The sequence below is a fragment of the Manis pentadactyla genome, chromosome 18 (genome assembly GCF_030020395.1).
Source record: "Manis pentadactyla isolate mManPen7 chromosome 18, mManPen7.hap1, whole genome shotgun sequence".
Lineage (NCBI taxonomy): Eukaryota > Metazoa > Chordata > Mammalia > Pholidota > Manidae > Manis > Manis pentadactyla.
Genome location: NC_080036.1, coordinates 16,693,980 through 16,714,954, shown reverse-complemented (window position 1 = coordinate 16,714,954; position 20,975 = coordinate 16,693,980). Strand labels below are relative to the sequence as shown.

The following is a 20,975-nucleotide window of genomic DNA, read 5'->3' as shown; positions in this document are numbered from 1 at the left end:
ATCATTTTATTTCTTCCTTTCCTATCTGGATAACTTTATTTCTTATTCTTGCCTAATTGCTCTGGCTAGACTTCCAGTACTATGTAGAATAGCAGTGGTAAAAGCAAGTACCCTTGCCTTGTTATTCATCTTAGAGAAAAAGTGTGCATTCACCATTGAGTATGATGTTTATAATGGGTTTTTCATATGCCTTTTATGATGTTGAGGTACTATTGTCTATTCCTAGTTTGTTGAGTGTTTTTATCATGAAAGGTTATTAAATCTTATTAAATGCTTTTCCTGCATCAGTTGAAATGATGTCTTCTTTTTCCTTCATCCTGTTAAGGTGGTGTGTTATAGTGATTGATTTCTGTATATTGAGACATCCTTGCATTCCAGGCATAAATCTCACTTTGTTATGGTATATAGTCCTTCTAATATGCTGTTAAATTTGGTTTGCTAGAATTATGTTGAGGATTTTTTTCTTCAGTTCCTTTTAAGGTATTATTGATATACTCTCTTACAAAGGTTTCACATAAAAAAATAATGTGGTTACTACATTTACCCATATTATCAAGTTCCCACCCATAATCCATGGCAGTCACTGTCCATCAGTGTAGTAAGATGCCACAGATTCACTATTTGCCTTCTCTGTGCTACACTGTCTTCCCTGGGAACCCCCACACCATGTATACTAAACATAGTACTCCTCAATCCCTCCCCAACCGCCCCCCCAACACTCCTCCCCTTTGGTAACTGCTAGTCCCTTCTTGGAGTCTGTGAGTCTGCTGCTGTTTTGTTCCTTCAGTTTTGCTTCACTGTTTTACTCCACAAATGAGAGAAATCATTTGGCACTTGTCTTTCTCTGCCTGGCTTATTTCACTGAGCATAATATCCTCCAGCTCTATCCATGTTGTTGCAAATGGTAGGATTTGTTTCTTTCTTATGGCTGAATAGTATTCCATTGTGTATATGTACCACCTCTTCTTTATCCATTCATCTACTTATGGACACTTAGGTTGTTTCCATATCTTGGCTATTGTAAATAGTGCTGCGATAAACATAGGGGTGCATATGTCTTTTTGAATCTGAGAAGTTGTATTCTTTTGGTAAATTCCAAGGAGTGGGATTCTGGGGTCAAATGGTATTTCTATTTTTAGTTTTTTGAGGAACCTCCATATTGCTTTCCACAATGACTGAACTAGCTTACACTCCCACCAGCAGTGTAGGAGGGTTCCCCTTTCTCTGCATCCATGCCAGCATTTGTTGTTCTTAGACTTTTCAATGCTGGTCATCCTCACTGGTGTGAGGTGATAGCTCATTGTGGTTTTAATTTGCATTTCCCTGATGATTAGTGATGTGGAGCATCTTTTCATGTGTCTGTTGGCCATCTGAATTTCTTCTTTGAAGAACTGTCTCTTCATATTATCTGCCCACTTTTTAATCGGGTTATTTGCTTTATGGGTGTTGAGGGGTGTGAGTTCTTTATAAATTTTGGCTGTTAACCCCTTGTCAGATATATCGTTTACATATATATTCCCCCATAGTGTAGGATGCCTTTTTGTTCTGTTGATGGTGTCCTTTGCCGTACAGAGCTTTTTAGTTTGATGTAGTCCCATGTGCTCATTTTTGCTTTTCTTTCCCTTGCCCGAGGAGATGCATTCAGGAAGAAGTTGCTCATGCTTATATTCAGGAGATTTTTGCCTGTGTTGTCTTCTAAGAGTTTTATGGTTTCATGACTTACATTCAGGTCTTTGATCCATTTCGAGTTTACTTTTGTGTATGGGGATAAACAATAATCCAGTTTCATTCTCTTGCATGTAGCTGTCTAGTTTTGCCAACACCAGTTGTTGAGGAGGCTATCATTCCCCCATTGTATATCCATGGCTCCTTTATCGTGTATTAATTGACTATATATGCTTGGGTTTATATCTGGGCTCTCTAGTCTGCTCCATTGGTCTATGGTTCTGTTCTTGTGCCAGTACCAAATTTTCTTGATTACTGTGGCTTTGCAGTAGAGTTTGAAGCTGGGAAGTGTAATACCCCCTGCTTTATTCTTCCTTCTCAGGATTGCTTTAGCTATTTGGGATCTTTTGTGGTTCCATGTGAATTTTAGAATGATTTACTCTAGCTCATTGAGGAATGCTGATGATATTTTGATAGGAATTGCATTGAATCTATAGATTGCTTTAGGCAGGCTGGTCATTGTAACAATATTAATTCTTCCTATCCATGAGCACAGGATGTGTTTCCATTTATTTGTATCTTCTTTAATTTCTCTCATGAGTGTCTTGTAGTTTTCAAACTACAGCTCTTCCACTTCCTTGGTTAGGTTTATTCCTAGGTATTTTATTCTTTATGATGTGATTGTGAATGGAATTGTTCTTCTGATTTCTCTTTCTGCTAGTTCATCATTAGTGTATAGGAATGCAACAGATTTCTGTGTATTACTTTCATATCCTGAAACTTTGCAGAATTCAGATATTAGATCTAGTAGTTTTGGAGTAGATTCTTCAGGATTTTTTATATACAATACATTGTCATCTGCAAACAGGGACAATTTAACTTCTTCCTTACCAATCTGGTTGCCCTTTATTTTTTTGTGTTGTCTAATTGCTGTGGCTAGGACCTCCAGAACTATGTTGAATAAAAGTAGAGAGAGTGGGCATCCTTGTCTTGTTCCCAATTTTAAAGGAAAGGCTTTCAGCTTCTTGCTGCTAAGTATGATGTTGGCTGTGGGTTTGTCATATATGGCCTTTATTATGTTGAGGTACTTGCCCTCTATACCCATTTTGTTGAGAGTTTTTATCACGAATGGATGTTGAATTTTGGCAAATGCTTTTTTGGCATCTATGGAGATGATCATGTGGTTTTGTCCTTTTTGTTGACGTGGTGGATGATGTTGATAGATTTTCTAAGACTGTACCATCCTTGCATCCCTGGAATAAATCCTACTTGATCATGGTGGATCATCTTTTTAATGTATTTTTGAATTCGGTTTGCTAATATTTTGTTGAACATTTCTGCATGTATGTTCATCAAGGATATTGGTCTGTAATTTTCTTTTTTTGTGGTGTCTTTGCCTGGTTTTGGTATCAGAGTGATGCTGACCTCATAGATTGAGTTTGGAAGTACCCCCCCTCTTCTTCTACTTTTTGGAAAACTTTACGAAGGATGGATATTAGGTTTTCACTGAATGTTTGATAAAATTCAGTGGTGAAGCCATCTGGTCCAGGGACTTTGTTCTTAGGTAGTTTTTTGATTATCAATTCAATTTCATTGCTGGTAATTGGTCTGTTCAGATTTTCTGTTTCTTTCTAGGTCAGCCTTGGAAGGTTGTACTTTCCTAGAAAGTTGTCCATTTCTTCTAGGTTATCCAGTTTATTAGCATATAATTTTTCATATTATTCTCTCATAATGCTTTGTATTTCTGTAGTGTCCATAGTGATTTTTCCTTTCTCATTTGTGATTCTGTTTATGTGTGTAAACTTTCTTTTTTTCTTGATAAGTCTGGCTAAGGGTTTATCTATTTTGTTTATTTTCTCAAAAAACCAGCTCTTGCTTTCATTGATTCTTTCTATTGTTTTATTCTTCTCAATTTTATTTATTTCTGCTCTAATCTTTATTATGTCCCTCCTTCTACTGACTTTGGGCCTCATTTGTTCTTCTTTTTCTAGTTTTGTTAATTGTGACTTTATTTAGATTGTTCATATGGGATTGTTCTTCTTCCCGGAGGTAGGCCTGTATTGCAATATACTTCCCTATTAACATGGCCTTTGCTGTGTCCCACAAATTTTGCGGTGTTGAATTACTGTTGTCAATTGTCTCCATATATTGCTTGATCTCTGTTTTTATTTGGTCATTGGTCCATTGATTATTTAGGAGCATGTTATTAAGCCTCCATGTGTTTGTGGGCTTTTTCATTTTCTTTGCATAATTTATTTCTAATTTCATACCTTTGTGGTATGAGAAGCTGGTTGGTACAATTTCGATATTTTTTAATTTACCAAGGCTCTTTTTGTGGCCTAGTATATGATCTATTCTTGAAAATGTTCCATGTGCACTTGAGAAGAATGTGTATTGTTCTGCTTTTGGGTGTAGAGTTCTGTAGATGTCTGTTAGGTCCATCTGTTATAATGTGTTGTTCGGTGCCTCTGTCTCCTTACTTATTTTCTGTCTAGTTGATCTGTCATTTGGAGTGAGTGGAGTGTTGAAGTCTCCTAGAATGAATGCATTGCATTCTATCTACCCTTTTAATTCTGTTAGTATTTGTTTTACACATGTGGGTGCTCCACTGTTGGGAGTATAGATATTTATAATGATTATATCTTCTTGCTGGATTGACCCCTTTATCATTATGTAATGTCCTTCTTTGTCTCTTGTTACTTTCTGTATTTTGAAGTCTATTTTGTCTGATATAAGTATTGCAACTCCAGATTTTTTCTCTCTGTTAATTGCATGAAATATCTTTTTCCATCCCTTCACTTTTAGTCTGTGTATGTCTTTGGGTTTAAAGTGAGTCTCTTGTAGGCAGCATATAGATGGGTCTTGTTTTTTATCCATTCAGTGACTCTATGTCTTTTGATTGGTACATTCAGACCATTTACATTTAGTGTGATTATCAATAGGCATGTACTTATTGCCATTGCAGGCTTTAGACTCGTGGTTACCAAAGGTTCAAGGTTAACTTCCTTACTATCTAAGAATCTAACTTAACTCACTTAGTATGCTGTTACTAACACAATATAAAGGTTCTTTTTTTCTCCTCTTTTCTTCCTCCTACATTCTTTATATATTAGGTATCATATTCTGGACTCTGTCTATCCCTTGATTGACTTTGGGTGTAGTTGATTTAATTTTGCATTTTCTTAGTAATAACTGTTCTACTTTACTGTGGTTTAATTACCTTTGGTGACAGCTATAAAACCTTAGGAACACTTCCATCTATAGCAGTCCCTCCAAAATACACTGTAGAGATGTTTGTGGGAGGTAAATTCTCTCAGCTTTTGCTTATCTGGAAATTGTTTCATCCCTCCTTCAAATTTAAATGATAACCTTGCTGGGTAGAGTATTCTTGGTTCAAGGCCCTTCTGTTTCATTTCATTAAATATATCATGCCATTTCTTTCTGGCCTGTAAGGTTTCTGCTGAGAAGTCTGATGATAGCCTGGTGGGTTTTCCTTTGTATGTGATCTTATTTCTCTCTCTGGCTGCTTTTAATAGTCTGTCCTTATCCTTGATCTTTGCCATTTTAATTATTATATGTTTTGGTGTTGTCTTCCTTGGGCCCCTTGTGTTGGGGGATTTGTGACCTTCATGGCCTAAGAGACTACCTCCTTCCCCAGATTGGGGAAATTTTCAGCAATTACCTCCTCAAAGACACTTACTATCCTTTTTTCTCTCTCTTCTTCTTCTGGTACCCCTATAATACAAACATTGTTCCATTTGGATTGGTCACACAGTTCTCTCAATGTTCTTTCATTCTTAGAGATCCTTTTTTCTCACTGTGGCTCAGCTTCTTTGTATTCTTTGTATTCCTCTTCTCTAATTTCTATTCATTTATCATCTCCTCTACTGTATCTAATCTGCTTTTAAAACTTTCCATTGTATGTTTCATTTCTGATACTGTGTTCCATAATTATTGGATCTCCAACCAGAATTCATTCCTGAGTTCCTGAATATTTTTCTGTACCTCCATGAGCATGTTTATGATTTTTATTTTGAAATCTCTTTCAGGAAGATTCATGAGATAGGTTTCCTTTTACTCTTTACCTGGTGTATGTAGTATTTTGCCCTCTAGTGCCCAGAAGCTCCACTCTCTGGAGATGCTCAGCCCCTGGAGCAATGTTGGGGGTTGCAGGGGAGCGGTGTTGGTGACTTGGGGGATGAAACAGCTGTTTGCTGCTTCCCGGCTGCTGCACCTGTCTCCACTCCCAGAACCAGTGGGCCAAGCACACAGGTATAAGCTGTTTGTAGCTGCTGTAGGTGGGGCTTCCCTTTGACTGGCCTGATGCCAGGGCAGAGTTTGCCAGTTTGCAAGGCAGGTGCAGGCTGGCTGGGAGGAAAGTGCAGCAAGCTGCATATCACGGGGCAGAGTGCACCTGGAGAATTCTGTCTACCTGTCGTTTCTCCTAAGCAGTAAGCTCTGTGCAACCCTTGCCTCTTTAGCAGCCCTCTTGCTGTTAGGAAGTCTCTCAGACTGCCTGCCTTTCTTTTGTGCCAGAGCAGCTGGATATGGATCTGTTTTCCACAAATGACTGAAATCTCAGTCTCTCCAGGTGTTCTCCCTGTCTTAGCTTACCAATCCCCCTAATCACCAGAGCACCATGCAATGTAGGTTTGTGCTCCCAGAGCAGATCTCCAGAGCTAGGTGTTTAGCGGTCTCAGGCCTCCACTCCCTCCCTGCTCCATTTCTCTTCCACCCTCTGGTGAGCTGGTGCAGGGGAGGGCTTGGGTCCCGCTGGGCCACAGCTTTGGTACATTACCCTGTTCCATAAGGTCTATTCTTTTCTCCAGGTATATGCAGTCTGGCACAGCTTTCTTTCCTGTTGCTCTTTCAGGATTAGTTGTATTAATTATATTTTTGTATTATATGTGGTTTTAGGAGGAGGCCTCTCTCTCACCTCTCATGCCACCATCTTTAATCTGTGTTGAGGATTTCTACATCAACATTCACAAAGGAAATTGTTTTCTTATTCATAAGGAACTATAGTTTTCTTTAGTGTCTTCATCTGACTTTGCTATAAGGGCAATGCTGACCTCATAGAAAGAGATAGGAAGTGTTCTCCAATTTTTGTAAAGATTTGAGGAGGACTGATTAGTTCTTCTTTAAATGTCTGGTATAATTCATCAGTGAAGTGGTCGTGTCCAAAACATTTCTTTGTCAGGAGATGTTTGATTGCTGATTCAATCTTATTGCTAGTTCGAAGTCTACTCAGATTTTCTAATCACAGTTTTGTGATTCTAGGAATTTGTCCAGGTTACCCAATTTGTTGGTGTACAATGGTTCATAGCATTCTCTTATAATCCTTTTAATTTCTACATAATTGGTAGTCATGTCCCACTTTTGTTTCTGATTTTAGTAACTGAATTTTTTTAATTAGTCCATCTAGCTCAAGTTCAATTTTGTTAATTTTTTTGAAGAATCAGCTCTTGGTTTTGTTGATTTTCTCTATTGTTTTTCTATTCTTTATTCATCTCTGCTCTAATCTTTATTTCCTTCCTTCTAATAGCTTTGAGTTTAGTTTGTTGCTCTTCTAGTTCGTCAAGCTTAGGTTGTTGATTTGCGATCTCTTTCTTTTTAATGTAATCACTTACAGCTAGACATTACTTCTGAAATGTTTTTGCCACATTCCATACATTTTGGTATGTTGTACTTTCATTATTTTTCATCTCTACGTATTTTCTCATTTCCTCTGTTATTTCTCCTTTGATTCACTGGTTGTTTAAGAGCATATTGTTTAATTTCCACATATTTGTGGATTTTCAAGTTTTCCTTCTGCTATTGATTTCTAACTTAATCCCACTGTGGTCAGAGAAGGTACTACATATGATCATTTAAAATCTGTTGAGACTTATTTTGTGGCCCAACATATTGTATATCCTGGAGAATGTCCCACATGCATTTGAAAATAAGCAATATTCTGTTGTCACTGGGTAGGATGTTCTGTATGTCTGTTAGGTCTAGTTGGGTCACTGTGTTGTTCAAGTCCTCTACTTCCTTATTTATTTCTATGGTTGTTCTATCTACTATTGAGAGTGGGTGTTGAGGTCTCTAGTACTATAGAACTGTGTATTTATCCCTTCAATGTCATCAATGTTTACTTCATATATTTTGATAGTCTGTTATTATATAAATACTTACAATTGTCAGTCTTCTTACTGTATTGAAACTTTTATTAACTTACAGTATCCTTCTTTGCTCTTGTAACCTTTTTTTTCATTAAACTCTATTTTGTGTGGTATTAGTATAGCCACTCCTGCTCTTTTATGGTTACTATTTGCATGGAATACCTTATTCTATCCTTTTGCTTTCAGCTTATTTGTGTTTTTGAATCTAAAGCGAGTCTCTTGTGGACAACACGTAGTTGGACTTTTTAAAATCTATCCTACCAATTTGTCTTTTGATTAATCCAATAAGGTAATGACTGATAAGAAGGGACTTACTTTTGTATTTTACTATTTCTTTTCTATGTACTTTTTTTTATATACCTCATTTCCTGCACTACTGACTTTTTGTGTTTAGTTGATTTCTTTATAGCAAAATGATTTGATTCCCTTCTCATTTCACTGTGTGTATTCTATAGCTATGTTTTTTGTGGTCACCCTGGGGATTACATTTAACATCTTCATGTTAAATACTTAATTTGAATTTATAGCAGCTTCCATTCAATAGCATACAAAAACTCTGCAAGATGAATTTTAAAAAGCAAATAAATATGGAATTCTAAACCAAGATAAGAATCACCAAATGAAAAGCAGACAGCTATGATAAAGCTATTTCCACAGGGATCTAGCAAGGAGGGCCCCACTAAGGGGACATTTACACAATGGGCTTAAAGATGGAGAAGCCAGCTCTGTAAGTCATTGAGAGAAGAGCATTCCTGACAAGGAGAGACTGTGAGGCAGAGAAGAGCTTGGGGCACCTGAGAGACAGTGGCTGGCAGGGCAGGAGTCTGTGCTGAAGTGGAGAAAGGAATGAAGCCCAGGAGAAGCAGGCAGGCCCCAGTCATGTGGCCTGTGGGGACAGCATAAAAGGGGGGCGATTCTATATTAACTGTAAGGGAAGCCAATGAAGGGCTTAGTGCTGCTTCGTGACAAAGTCCCAATTCTGTTAGATGCAGATCTTGCTGGCCATTCCGTGGCAATGATTCAAAGGGAAAAAAAATGGAAGTGAGGAGTCCAACAAGGTAGCTCCTGCAACTGTTCAGGCCAGAAATAATGATAGTCAGTCCAGGGCAGAGATGGAGAGAAACAGCAGACTCCAGACATGCTGGTCACCTTGAACAAGGTGGGATGGGGGCCCCTCAGCCCCAGGTTTGTGTCCCCAACCTGCTGTGTACTCACTGGCTCTGCACCCTGGCTGTACCACACCCCACAAGCCTCCCTCTCCTCTGCAAAACAAGAATGGTGAAACCCAGGTGTGAGGAGCCAATGACGTGAAATCACCCAGCTTTCCATCTGGACTAGTCAGTTCCTCACAGACATCTACTTCTTTCCTTCTGCTCAAACATGGACCATCAGACCACTGACTGGTGCTGATCTGATACATCACAACCATGAGATGCTATGTAAATTGTAAGCAAACACTTGATAGTGAAGTCTTCCTGCTTTGGACACGTTGTTCTCACCAAGGCCTACAAGCCTGCCTAAGTTCAGCCTCAGTAGTCACAGTGGTACGTGTGAATGAGCAGGTCTCTGCGCACAGAGACCCAAGCAGGATGATGGGGAGGCAGTGGGCCAGCCGATGATACTACTTCCCACTGCCTGGAGAGGAATGTGTTGGAATGAAAGTGGCAGATTTCCTTCCAAACCCAGGGGAGTTAAGGAGACAGAGCCATTTCAATGCTGCTGACCCACAGAAAACACCGATGAGAGAGAGATGGGCAGGTTGGCCCCACCTTCCTGCTCACTGCCCCCGGTGGGGGGCTAGTCAGACAGCAACGACAGGCCTCCTCAGCCCAGCCTCAATCCTTTCCCATCCTCCTGGCTTAACAGTGATCTTTCTTACTCACAGAAATCCCTTTTCTAAAACAGCCACAGGCAGAATAGAATTCTTTGGATTTTTAAAACCGGGTCTTGAGAGATTAAAGGATGGTGATGGTGGAGGGTGCTCTTTTTCCACACTAAGTGCCACACTAAGTCTGACTTGTAGCTTGTTCTTAAATTTACTGAAGAGAAACCCCCAACTAGAACAACAGAACGGAGTTCCCAGTGGTGAGAGTGTGTGTGTCGGGGGGGGAGCTCAGGAGACTGCTTTCATTTGCTTTGTGGCCTCAACAGACTGGCCAAGAAACCCTAAGGGCGGATGACTGGAGGGCTAAGTTAGTGCACACATGTCCAGTGCCCTTTGCCACAGCAATGCTGCCTCATTAGGAAACATCTAAATCCCAGTTTAACGTGGTTGGCCCCAGATTTGCCCTGAGCAGCAGGATCAGAAGCTCCAAGTGTGTTAAATTAAAGCCAAGCATCAGAACCACTCAGTTCCCAGGCTTCAGTTCTTAGAGCTGTGGGGGCTGGGAGGGCAATATTCCCATATGCTGTCCCCTCCCCGCCTGATTAAACAGCTGCTCCTGTCCCGATGATAAAATTATAAAAGCAAATACAAAAGTAGAAACCTTGCCTTATTACTACTTTAGTTTCTGTAAAGAATCTTTCTTCCTCGTGTCCTGGACAATTAAAAAAATAAATGAGACAAATTCTCTGCAGAGGAGAGTCTGCTGAGGAACCGGGCCCCACTAGCCCTCCCAGTTTTCTTCTGGGCAGAATGGAGCACTGCAACCCATCCTGGACCAGCCACCAGGAGGACCTGGGTTTGTGCAAATGAAGAACACAGAAATATTTTTCAGAAACCATAGACAAGCCCCATTAAAAGTTAATGAAAGCAGTTCCACTTCTGGGTGGATACCCAAAAGAACTGAAAACAGGAACTTGAACAGATATTTGTACACCACGTTCATAGCAGCACTGTTCAAAATAGGCAAAAGGACAAAGCAACCCAAATGCCCATTGACAGATGAATGGATGAACAGATGTGTGTACATGAGGTGGAATATTATTCAGCCATGTAAAAGGACATTCTGACACATGCTACAACACGGATGAACCCTGAAGACACTATGCTGAGTGAAATAACCCAGTCACAACAAGACAAATACTTTATGATTCATTATTTAAGGTTCTAGAGTAATCAAATTTGTAGAGAAAAATTCAAGTAGAGTGGTGCCTACCAGGGGCTGGTGGGGGCAGGGAAAAACGGGGAGTTAGCGTTTAACGGTATGGGGTTTCAATTTTGCAAGATGAAGAAAGTTCTGGAGATGGATGGTAAATGTACCTAATGCCACCGAACTGTTAAGATGGTAAATTTCAGATGTATTTTACCACAGTTTTTTTGAAAAAGAGTAAATCTGCAAAAAGTTTTTTTTTTTTAAGTTGATGGGACTCCTCAAGTTGATGATTTTAAACGTGGGGGAGCAACTAGGTACTCTCATGTTGTGCCCACAGAGGCCCACATCCTGAAAAGAGACCACTAGCCGAGGGTCCCTGGGGCCCACACAGCCGGCTTGCTTTGCAGAAGAGCCTGTCAGGTGAGGAAGTCTGTAGCAGTAAGACCACTGACTCAGCATGAAGCCCCTACTCTCAGAGCACTGCCCAGAGAGCACCAGCTTTAGAGCCCAGCATGTCTCAGGGGGTGTGGGCAAGACAGATGGAGTTTCCTACAAATAGACATGTGTCCTGAAATCAAGCTCCAGGAAGCCCACCAGACAGAGAACAAGGTACGAGTCTTGTCTTCAGAGTAAGCAGGACAGCTGTGGGCCACATTACCCCGTTTAACCCACAGTGGGGTTCATGAGCATCTATTTTCCTATGGCCGGTAAGACAGAGGCTTGGCCTGGTGGCCACGGCCCTGTCAGTGACTTTGGTGATGTCCCCAGCCTCTGGCAGCCATCTGTCACACTCCCCAACACAGCCCAGGCCCGTCTGACCATGCCTTCCCTCATGCCCCCTTGCCATAAGCCATACTACCCTTCGCTGCCAGGCATGAGCGCTTGTGGCAAGGGCCCCGTGTGGCTGAGGAGGAGCAGGCTCAGAGCCCTTCGCCGCACCCGCCAGCAGAGGCATCAGCGGCTGAGCAGGGGTCTGGGGTCCGGGCTCCGGGTCCAGGCGTGCCTGAGCCCAAACCCCACACCTGTAACCCCTGCACCCTTTCCCTCTGCCAAGTCCCCCTTGATCCTCATTCTAACTAGTGAGACTCCTCTCTCCCCGCCTTGGCCCAGACCGCCCGCAGGTGTTGTTTCTACTCCTTCACCTCCCGTTCCCGCTTCGGTCTGTCCAGCTTCCACACCCAACGGTTCCCAGAGATACTCCTCCAGGGACATGGCTGTGGCATTGGGCACTGTCGCCCAGTCTCTTCCTTCACCCTACACCCCTTCCTCAGGGACAACATCCTCCCTGGTCTCTGTCTGCCCTGCTGCAAGCGGCCCTGCCCACCCAGGACTGGTGCTCCACAGGCTGGTCTCTGCCGGCTTCCGACCCACCATACGTGCTCCCGCCGGACAATGACGGCCACTCCCACAGCGCTGTGCCCATGAGCCCCCGCTCCCTATCTCCTGCGGGGACCTCCATCCTGACCTCCCATGGGAAACTTGAATCCAGCTTGCCCCAAATGAGCTTCTCATCATGTCCCCAGACTCTCTGCTCCTCTTCTTCCTAGCCAGGGGCTCCGCCACCCACCCAGGCTCCCCATCTGTAGCTCAGCTGTACCCTATTTCTCTTGCCATCTCCTGCCTCTCTGAGCCCCACACCTTGCCAATTACCGATTCTGTGGGTCCTTCCTCCCAGAACATCCTCCTCGCCGCAGGACCACCTCCCCTGTCCTCACTCCTGCCCCTTAGCTCAGACCCTCTCTCCACACGCACTCCATTCCTGGTGTGCCTTCCCACTATTCCCACTCCGCCCACCCTGAGCACAGCTGCTGGGATTGTTCCTCAACATCTCTCTGGACATGTCCTCCCCTCCCCTGCAGTGGCCCCACTCCTCAGGATGCCTTACCCTCCCTCCCAGCCTGGCCCTATCCACGAGCCCACCCAGACCCTGAAGGCTGCACGACTCCCTGCTGCAGCCACTCCACACCACTGGCCTTCCTGCAGAGGCAGCTCCTGCTGCACCCCTGCAGGACCTGCCATCCCGCTCAACTCAAAGGTCAGTAACACCTCCATGCTACAGGGGATCACTCACTGTTGCTCCACCAGGACCCCAGTGGCCCCTGCAGATGTGTCTATGTAACGTCATTCGTCTGATGAAACCCCTGCCTGCCCAGGGAAGCACCAGGTCTGCTCTGCACTTGTTTCCCCAGCACCTGACACTAGGCCAGGATGTTTTCAAAGTGCTTGCTAGGGGAGTGGGTGGAGCTGGCATGTGTGCAATGATCCTTGTGTGTCTAAAATCTGAGGAGTGCAGCCCTTCCCCTGCCTGCACATCAGGTGGTTTCCCTCCACCCCCACGCATCAAATCGGATGGAGACACAGGCTTCACGGCTTCTTCCTCAGTCCCCTCAAGTAGGTGACCTCTCTCCCAGCTGCCCCCAGGCCCCCAAGGTGCACAGCAAGTCCTGTTTTCCATAAAGTTTGGTCTTTGTTCCTTTCACTAGACCGTTGACTCCTTAGAGTAGGACTCCCTCAACTCTGAGTGCCCCTGGGAGGGCGTTTGCACACCGAAAACCTGCGGTAAGGGGTGGCAGGCAGGGCCCAAACACTGAACAGACTCAGGGACTGGAGCACCATGCCAGAGTGAGGCCAGGGGCAGGCCCTGTCCCACGGGGACACCCACCAGTCCCCTGCCGTCCACACTGCCCAGAGGTCACAAAGCTGTGCGTGCCTCCATCCCCCAACCCAGCTTCTTCCTTAACTGAGAAGACAAAGGACACAGCACGGCTTCCAGAGCCCTCCCGGGTCAGGACCCCAGCCCAAGACTCACCATGTTCATGACAGTGAGGATGAACCTGTGGGCAGCCTCCGCCCCGTGGTACTGCACCATGTCGGCATCGGCCACCACCAGGGTCTCCACCGCGTGCTCGTTCGTGAGCCGGATGGCGTTCCTCCGCTCTCGCCAGTCCCGGGACAGCCTGCCCCTCTTGGGCTTCTTCTTTTCTAGAAAACAATGGAGACATTCTAGCAGTCCTTGGCGTGTTGATTTCCAGAACCATCCAGGGAACCGGCCTTCCATTTAGCCTGACATCAAAAAGACTGGCCAGTGGAGTCTGGCCAGTGGACAGATCTCCACCATCCTGGGGGTGAGCCTGAGCCCACTCACTAGAGGGGAGCCTGATGGGGCTACAGCCAGAGTTCATCAGAGGCCTGATGCCACCCATCCACCATCATAGCCGAGGAGGCACATGGGACTGCCTACCACAGAAGAGAAAGCCGTCCTTTCTGAGGAACGGGTGGGGGTGGGCAGCGCAAAGTCAGGGGAGGAAAAGAAGCCCTGGGCGCAGGGGGGAGGGGTCGGAAAGCACCGCAGGTCAATGACACAGAACCAGCGGGGCTGCCTGAAAGGGCTACACCCACTCCTGCTAACTGGTCCCAAGGAAGCTGGGAGCATGGTGGGGACAGATTCCCCAAAGGCTGGCACTCCAGCGACTGCTCTGAGTCATGAATAGGGAGCCCTCATTGTTCACAGACACAAAAGCATTACTTGCAAAAAAATTAATGAATAAATCAGAAAAAAAAATCACACAAGATACACAACCAGGACAAGATGCAAGTGTGTCCTTTCATCACCACAGGGAAGGGTTACACACATGAGCGCGCGGTCCTCTGCTGCCTCTTTAGGTCAGCTGATTCCTCCCAAGGGCTCTCTGACAAGCAGCTGTTATTAGTACTTAGCTGCTGTGTAAGGACTGACACAGACGCAGTCGGTGGAAACCCCTCGGACCGACACGGAAGGATGACATGAATACTGTGCCCTTTCAGGATCCAAATGGGAATAGAAAGGTAATTCTTTCACGTGATAGCTGCTATTTCCATTTCAGCACTAGCCCATACGGAAGCCACCTCTGCTACAATTTCCACATAGTAAATATGTATATGTACAAACCAGCTTCATAGAATGACACAATCATTCCAGAGCCAAAAACACACACTGTGAAGTAACCTAAGGTACGAATAGGTCATAATGAACAAAGAACATTCCATATCATTGTGAAAATTGAGAAACAATCTAAATATTCAACCACAGGGGAAACCAACAGTGGTAAAACTACTTATGCAGCCATAGAAGTCATGTTTATGAAGATTATTTAGTGACATAGTGAGAAGCAGATATGTCTACATATACACAGTTAAATCCCAGTTTTGCAAAGATTTTAGACATAAATATCCTCAAAGATAATATCCCATACATAATAATTTTTTAAAAACCCCAAATAAACAGCTAGGAAAGAACTAAAATGTGAGTGGTAGGTGATGTGTGATCTTCATTTTCCTTTTTTCCTCTGTATTTTCCACATTTATACAGTGATCAAGTATTACTTCATTTATTTAAGATGACATTATTGAGTTTGAGAAAAACACGTAAGTCACTTCTAAACTCAGAACAAAACAGAAGGCATGGGTAGCCGAGTATATCGTCAGATTAGTCACAGAAACACAAGATGAGACGGGCATGAAAGTCTCGTAGGCCCTGCAGGATGGTTGCCTCCTTGCTCGGAGCCAGCCCACCCCCCAGCAGGACTTCTGGGCCTCAACAATGAATAAGGGAAGGAAGGGATCCTTCTAGGATGAAAGGCAAGGTCTCAGATGGCATTGCCTTTGCACATGGGCAGAATGAAAGAGGCCCCTTGTTGAAGATCTCTTTACAGACCAATATCCACGTTCACCAACCAGGTCATCTCTGAGCACAAGGAGACAGAACACAGGTGATCTCCAAACCCTGGGCTCAGTGTGGCTGCCAGGGTGCTCCCTGCCTGGATCAGTCCTACCTGTTGAACCCAGAGTTTGTGACAAGCCACGCTGCTCCCATTTCAGCACAGAAGTGAAGGGACACCCATGCAAGAGCTTTGTTGTCCCCAGCACACCCACGATCTCCCCAGTGACCAGCCAAGAGACACGTGGTGCCACAGCAATTCTCAAAGTCGGTTACTTATAACCCAACCCACCCCTTAGAGTCACCAGCTCATGTTCTCCTCTCCAGATTTTCCCCAACTGGCTGCTCAGTACTTGTTTTCACATGTTATCATATATTTTCAGGTTCTCGTATGGAATGAGCATCATTTTTAACACAGCCTAAAGATGCATTAGTAATCTCTCCCTGGGAGATGGTGAGCTGGAACATGGAGGAGCTGAGTACTCTCTAAGGCAAGTGGCCTGCACTCCTAGACCAGAGGAGCGGGATGCTCCTGGACATGTAACATACCAAAATGCTACACTGGGCATCAATCATTCAAGAGTATCAAGTAGGACTAATAAGACCTGTCCCTCCCTCCCTCATGGACCTTGAGAGCTAATAAACAGGGTGTCATAAAGATTGAAATAATGTGTGTTAACATATGCCCAGAAAACCAAGTAATAAGTAAAATACAATGGCCAAGTGCTGAGTTTTTCACCACACTATCTCATTTGTTCCTGTCATTGCCCAGCCCTGTCTCAGTGCTTGGTGTGAACTAAATACTTCCTGAATGACTGCATGCATGAGTGGGTGGATGAATGAATGCATACCTGCATGGGTGAGTGAGTGGAACCCCTATTTCCCACACAACAAAGCTGAAAGCAAAGCATAAGGTGGTGGTGAACATGGCCCTGGAACCCAGGGCTTCACTGCTCAGCTCTGATGCTCCCCACCTATGCCACCTGTTTGGGCAAACACACTCCTCTTTGCCATATGACCTTAAAGCATGAAGGTGGGAAGGGTTGCAGAAAACTTGGCAGCAAAGTATTCTGTGCTGTGCACCATGAACTTGATTTCTCTGCTGTGTGCTGCAGGACTTGGCCAGGAAGACAGCACACTGCAGTGACAGTGCAGCTCACACTCAATGGTCTCAGCTTGCTGGAGGCCCCTGAGCAGCTGTAGCATGATTATCCTGCGCAACTACCCCAGGCACACAGTGCTCCGGCCCGCCTTCCCCTCAGTGAGTGCTGCTAATTGGGGCTGTTGTGCTAGACCCACGCTGGTGACTCTGAGACACATCCCAGGGATCCGTCCTGTCCCCACACTCAAGAAGAAATGTTCCAAGCTTTGACTGAAACCCTCCGCAGCTAGAAGAATTTCAGGAATTCAGAAATGTTCAGATTTTGCAAGGCAATATATGGTTCATGGACTCTCTACTGAATGCTACTTTCAATGAGGTCTAGGGCAGCAGCCGTAATCAGAGGCACTACTACAAAATGCAGTATAATGCACAAAGCAGAGTAAATACAGACGCTTGATAGCCTCACGTCAGTGCAGGTCAGGCCTTGCCACAAAACAGTTGGGAGAACTCCTAAATTTAGGAATTGCAGTTAAGAGACCAAAGACCTATATTTCTTTTCCATGCAGGTGTTCTTCCTGGGGAGGTGGGGGTAGAGGGGGGGGGGGGCAAGGATAACGGGGATGGAAGGGTGGGAGGGTGGAGGGCACTCGCCCTCCTGCTCTCATCACCCACTCCACTCGTAGGTCTCTATGCCATCACCTCGGATGGTTATTCCTTTCCTACAGGGAGAACAGAACCGTAACACATTTTCCCCTTTGATTCCAGGAACTGCATACATACAACCTAGGAGACAACATTTCATCAACACCGATATTCACAGATTATAAATATATTGAAAAGTTAAGAGGAAAAACATCAATTTCAGAATAATAACACAGATGCTGGATTGAGACCTCACGGGACAGGTCCAAGTTCAGGCCGGGCAGGTGAGTAGCTGTCGGGGGGGTGCCCTCCTTGCTGGACTAGGTAATTAGTCAACTCCAGCCATTGCGGGAACCAGAGAAGCAGCCCTCACCCTGCTGATGAGGACAGACCTCAGCCCACAAGGCTCCGAGCCCTCTCCTGTTGTCACAGCCACCAGGGATCATTGCCAAGTCCAGCCCAGCAGTTTCTTGTGCCAGCACATTGCTGGAGTTAGTGCTGACTTCGTAGATTGTCAATCTCTGGCTTCATGTTACTTTTTCCTACATTTATTTCACCTTTGTCCTAATTATCCATTAAAAAAGAAAATCCTACGTATTTAAATAAGATACCCCCCAAATCTTTTTTGGGTCAAGATGAGAAAAAGCGGAAGGCAAGGAAGAAACAAAGGGTATTCTAAATGCTGTACTTTTAGAATATTCAAATTATTATTTATTCTAAGAGCTTGGGACTATTGAAAATGCTTAAAAACGCAATAAATTGTAGTTGCTAGTTGTGCTCTTGGCAAACTAAAACAAAAGAACTCAGTTATGAATTATCAAATGGAATAGATATTCCTTTGGTTTAAAAGGAATACAGGATTTCGGTATTTACTAGGGAGAAACCACACACAGATCAGAGCACACTGGGTCAGAAGCCCTCCCTGAGTTCCTCTCCTTCCTGCTGCACAAGAAGGATCCTTGCATCCGTGACTCTACCAAGGTCATTTCCAGGGAAGACCTCAGATTACTTTCTGTGCCAAGGAAGAGAAAAATAAGCCTCTGCCAGCTGTAGCAGCAAATCAGAGAAAACAGGCGTGCTGGAGGAAATGGAGGCAGCAGTCCGTGGGCACTGGGTTCTTTGGGCCCAGGGGGCGAGGACTAACACCACTTCTGGGAACTAGGCACCAGGCGTCCAAGGTGCTTATGCTTAACAGGAAGATGCAGACGTAGACTTCTCATCAGTCAAGCCAGAAACAAACATTTCCCACACGCAGCACTCAAGGTCCAGATACCAAAGCATCCCCACCTGGGCACACAGTTACAGTGGACAGCTGGAACCCTCAGCACTGGGGAACACTCCAGAACCAGGTATTCCTCGGTGGCACTGACCATGAGTTGTCTCCAGCTTTCTGTGGGCAGGGCAAGCAATCCTGTCGGAAGCCCTCAGGCCATTGTGATGTGTTACAAAAAAGTTACCTGCTGTCACAGAAAGGCCACCTTGAGGCACACAGTCCATGATCTGCACAAACCCATTGAGACCTTTACAAGTCCTGGGATGAAGAGTCCCTTCCAGAGCTGGGAGAGGGGTTCCCACTGTCAGGACCATGGCTGGCCATGGCAGTGCAGGCCCCAGAGTGTGCACATGGGGCAGGGAGCTTCTGTCCTGAGGGCCACAAGATGAGCGGCAGCAGATGACAAGAATTTGGAACAGGGCTATGGTTTGGGGCAGACCAGAGGGTGTGCCTGGCTCATCCACGAGCCAGTTGCAGGATGCTGAGCAAGCCATGCACCCTCTCCAAGCTTATGTGACTAGCTTTTTAATCACAACGATCATACCCTCCATCACAGCATCGCCTAGTGAGCAAGTGAGGTGCTTGTTGAGGACTTAGTACATTTCCCAGAATGCCATATTCCTCAGTAAACAGCACTTTTATTAGGATGACAATTATGATGGCAGCAGTGGCCAGGTTTCCTAGTGGTTAAGGACATAGTTGTAGAGGAGAATGCCCGGATTCAAATCCTGGCTCCTCAAGTGTTTCGTCTGCCCTGGGGTAAAACACTCGCTCTCTTTTAGCCTCAGAGGGTTCATCGATGAAACAGAGGGGTTAACATTTCCTCCCTCACAGGACACTGGTGGGGCTTAAAGGAGGTCTCATGTGTAAGCCCTCAGCTGAGTGCCTGGCTCGCAGTAAGTGCCCAGTAAAGCTTCACCTGACTGATCACCAACTATTATTGTTCTTCATGGGGACAGATGACAAGAGGGGGCTCTGGAGCTGCTGGCAGTAGGGACCCCGTAGGCCCATCCCAGTCGCCCTCTCAAAGCTGGCGAGGAGGAAATGAGTCAGAAGAAGATGTGGCAGAAACAAGCACACAGACGATGCTACAACTAGGAGGAGGAGGAGGAAACAGGCCCAGGCTTACCCATCACAGGAACACATCTGATCTCAGAGAAACCTTTAAAAATAGGAAAACCATCCTCCCAACCCATAATTTGGCTGAGGAGGATTTTGGTTTTAGTTAATATTCTCCCAGGGAATTGCTTTGGTTGGAACCCTCATTTTCACACCTTATCCCCATGGAAACAAAGAGCCCCTGGGCTGAGGACGCCCTCTGGAAAGTCATTTCTGGGGTGCAGTGATTCCTCCTGAAGATTTGGTAGAAGAAATGCCCCGGCCACATGTGAGCAGTGGGGACAGGTAGAGAGTCACACACAGACCATGCCAACACTCTAAGGGATGGTCTCTGTGGGGTCTCCGTGTGTGCCCCAGGCTGCAGCCATGGTCCCACCACAGCCTCCAGGGCCAGGCTACCACTCCCCACAAGGGGCTGGTATGTCCACTGCCAGGGTGTCCAGTGGAGGTCTCCTGCTGGAGCCATCACCCCACAGAGTGACAGGCTCTAGGGTGGGACAGTGACAGATCTAGATAAAATGGCCCAGTGCAAAAGGCATCATTTGCCTGATCCTCTGAGGGTAGGCAGGTGAGTTTCCTAGCATTGCTGAGCTACAAATCTGCTCATGTAAAACAGGCCAAAGTAAAATGTACACCAACAGCCTCTCCCTCAACTTGCATTCCAGCAGATGGCATGTTGCATGGGGGACACAGAACACGGAGGAGAAAAGATGCTAAGCACCCTTACCATTACATCCCAGCAGCAAAGATTTCAGGTGACATCCCCCAAAAATATATAATTAAAATAAAATTGGGGAAATTAGAAACCACAGAAAAGGAAATAGAAATATACCAACAGAGAAGGCCAGCACAGCAGCTCTGGTGGTAAAGGTCACTGCAGACTGTAACCTAACCCAAGGCACACAGAACAGACGACACACTGCTGCCCAAGCTGGGCTGACGTCCCCTTCCCACGGCCAGTCATGGTCTTATCATCTCCATGCCTGCAGATAAGCAAACTGGGGCACAGAGAAATGAGTTCGGTATCTTGCTCGTGGCCGCTAACCCAGCCAACTGGGATTCCAGGCCAGAGGTCTACTCGCTGTCCAAATTCTAATTCTGCCTCAGAATTTGGTTGTGAGCTCTTGAAATCAGAGAAGAAATATTTTAAAGGTAAACATGCTAGACTTTCAGTTTTACCACTCTCCTCCAACAGGAGGAAGGATCATTTCTCAGGGAAAGACCATATTTTCCTGACACCAACCTCTAAAATAAAAATACCACAAGACTTCACGGAGGG

The 20,975-nt window shown here is 45.1% G+C and overlaps 1 protein-coding gene across 6 annotated transcripts in view; it reads right to left on the bottom strand.

The window, feature by feature from the left end:
• ADAMTS17 (ADAM metallopeptidase with thrombospondin type 1 motif 17) overlaps positions 1-20,975 on the bottom strand; it is a 317,548-nt gene that overhangs the window by 252,001 nt on the left and 44,572 nt on the right. For all 6 annotated transcript variants that reach the window (XM_057494727.1, XM_036878662.2, XM_036878663.2 and 3 more), the window contains exon 4: positions 13,674-13,846. In XM_057494727.1, the coding sequence (XP_057350710.1) occupies positions 13,674-13,846 (173 nt within the window). The remainder of the gene's footprint in view (positions 1-13,673; positions 13,847-20,975) is intronic.